We start from the raw sequence: 1,883 nt of genomic DNA, 5'->3' as shown, positions 1-1,883 counted from the left end.
AAATCAAGAATGGTTCAGCTCTTTAAACGGGAGACCTTACAAGTTGCGCACAGATCGCTTTGGAGAGGCTGAGGTAGAGAGTTATGAATAAAGATCCCAGCAGACTGCTGGCGCTAGCACGTACACATACAGAGAGAGAGAGAGAAAGAGAGAGAGAGAGAGAGAGAGAGAGAGAGAGAGTTTTCAAGCCCCAGCTGCGGACAGTGCGCACCGCGGCTGCTGCTGCTGCCACATGCTCTCTCAGAGCTGCTTCTTTCTCGGTGAAATTAGACAACTGAACTGTTCCGAGACCCCGGCAGAACCAATGAACACAAGCGTTGCGTCGTGACGCAACAGGGCCCGTAGATAAGGAGCGGAGGGTTCTACCGGGACCTTAAACGGAGGACCGGCGGGTTTGGGGGTTTAGCGGACAGTCAGTGAGCGTAAAGCCAGCTCCTCCTCCTCCTCCTCTGCTGCCGTTACGCACACGCATCTTCAGGCATGAGCCCAAACAAGAACTAAACAGGCTGTACAACGGAAAGTGCTGCCCACAGATCACCGACGGGACTTTATCACGCAGAGGCCACGTGTTTTTTTTCTTTTCTTTCTGTTTGTTTTTTAAATTACTAGTTTATTTTTGTCTGTGACTGGGGCAAGTAGTTTCCATCAGCTGCTGTGAGAATCAACTTGGACTGTTGATCCCGCAGGAGGAGAATCATCCCTCCCAACCTTTTTTCTTAATTGTTGTATTTTTTGTGTTATCCTGTATAAGTTGCTGCCCAGAGTCACACAGAACAACCCGGATGGTTGTGCCAGTGCCCCTCCACAGAGCCGACATCCGAAAACATTCCTCCCATCAAGGAGGAGGCTGAGAGCCGTGCAACGGGAGCTTCCGTACTTGGTATGTTTACTCCCAACAAATGGATCAGAAAATATAGAAGAAGCAGTTTGTGAAAGCAAAAATAACAATAGAAAAATCTTCCTAAGAGAAAATTGATTTTTTTTAAAAGACTCGGAATCCACGCGGCTGTTAATGAATTAGTCAGAGCTTATTAATAATGAGAACTGCAGAGATTCGGATGATCGTTGCCATTGGCAGATGAGACGTAGTGTGGAGAACACGTGTCCAATTTTTCCTTCTTTTTTTTTTTTTTTTTTTTTTTTTTTTTTAATCCCTGAACTGGATTTCTTACTTGTCATCGGCAGCGAGGAAAAGCCCGAAAACTGAGCGTCGCCACTGCGTTCCGGCGCAGGCTCTGCGCCTCTGATGGACATCTTGGCTTGCAGATCCGAAGAGAACAGTTACAACATCCTCCCCTCTGCGGCAACGATGCTTTTCCATGGCCTCCCCGGGGGCGATGTGCACGGTGTGGTGGAGGAAATGGAGCGGAGAGGAAAGGGCGAGTCGGCGGCCATCAGCTCGGCCATCGATATGGGAGAATCAGAGACGGTAGGATACTTTTCTTGTCTCCTTTCTTTGGCCTTCTCTCTCTGCTGCTTTCAGTGTCGGCAGCATGGCCGCTTGTAAACATGTGACAGAGGCTGTGCTCTTGTTCCGCCTTCCACTGATTTTAATCATCGTAGAAGAAAACCAGAGTAAACAACTGTTGGGGAAGATTTTCATTGTCCCAGTCTTGGCCTAAAATACTGCTGATTCTGCACCTTGGAAACTTGGTTTAGTCGCAGTAAAATGTCAAAAATAAATCAGGCCGCAGTTTATAAAGTTCTAAGAAAATTTAAGGAAATTATTCAATAAAAACGACAACAAAAAATACTGTCTTTTGACTATTTCAATGAGCTTCAGATATTGTACATTGTAACATCAAATTGGTTCAAATAAAAAAAAATACACACACACACGCACTTAATATATATATATATATATATATATATATATATATATA

General features: G+C 45.2%; 1 protein-coding gene across 3 annotated transcripts in view; it reads left to right on the top strand.

Annotated features, from left to right (window-relative positions):
* Positions 1-204: 204 nt before the first annotated feature.
* Positions 205-1,883, top strand: part of lhx2b (LIM homeobox 2b) — an 11,437-nt gene continuing 9,758 nt past the window's right edge. The window contains exons 1-2 of one of the 3 annotated variants that reach the window (XM_007557751.2): positions 206-880; positions 1,186-1,429. In XM_007557751.2, coding sequence (XP_007557813.1) covers positions 1,247-1,429 — 183 coding nt within the window. In that variant the 5' untranslated portion in view covers positions 206-880; positions 1,186-1,246. Of the gene's footprint in view, positions 1,430-1,883 lie in introns of all 3 variants that reach the window. The other 2 variants (XM_016674195.1, XM_016674194.1) reach the window with 2 other exon arrangements.

The sequence above is a fragment of the Poecilia formosa genome, unplaced genomic scaffold, assembly GCF_000485575.1.
Source record: "Poecilia formosa unplaced genomic scaffold, Poecilia_formosa-5.1.2 Scaffold91, whole genome shotgun sequence".
NCBI classification, from domain to species: Eukaryota; Metazoa; Chordata; class Actinopteri; order Cyprinodontiformes; family Poeciliidae; genus Poecilia; species Poecilia formosa.
The sequence above is the reverse complement of the archived record's forward strand: the minus strand, read 5'-3'. Positions and strand labels throughout refer to the sequence as shown.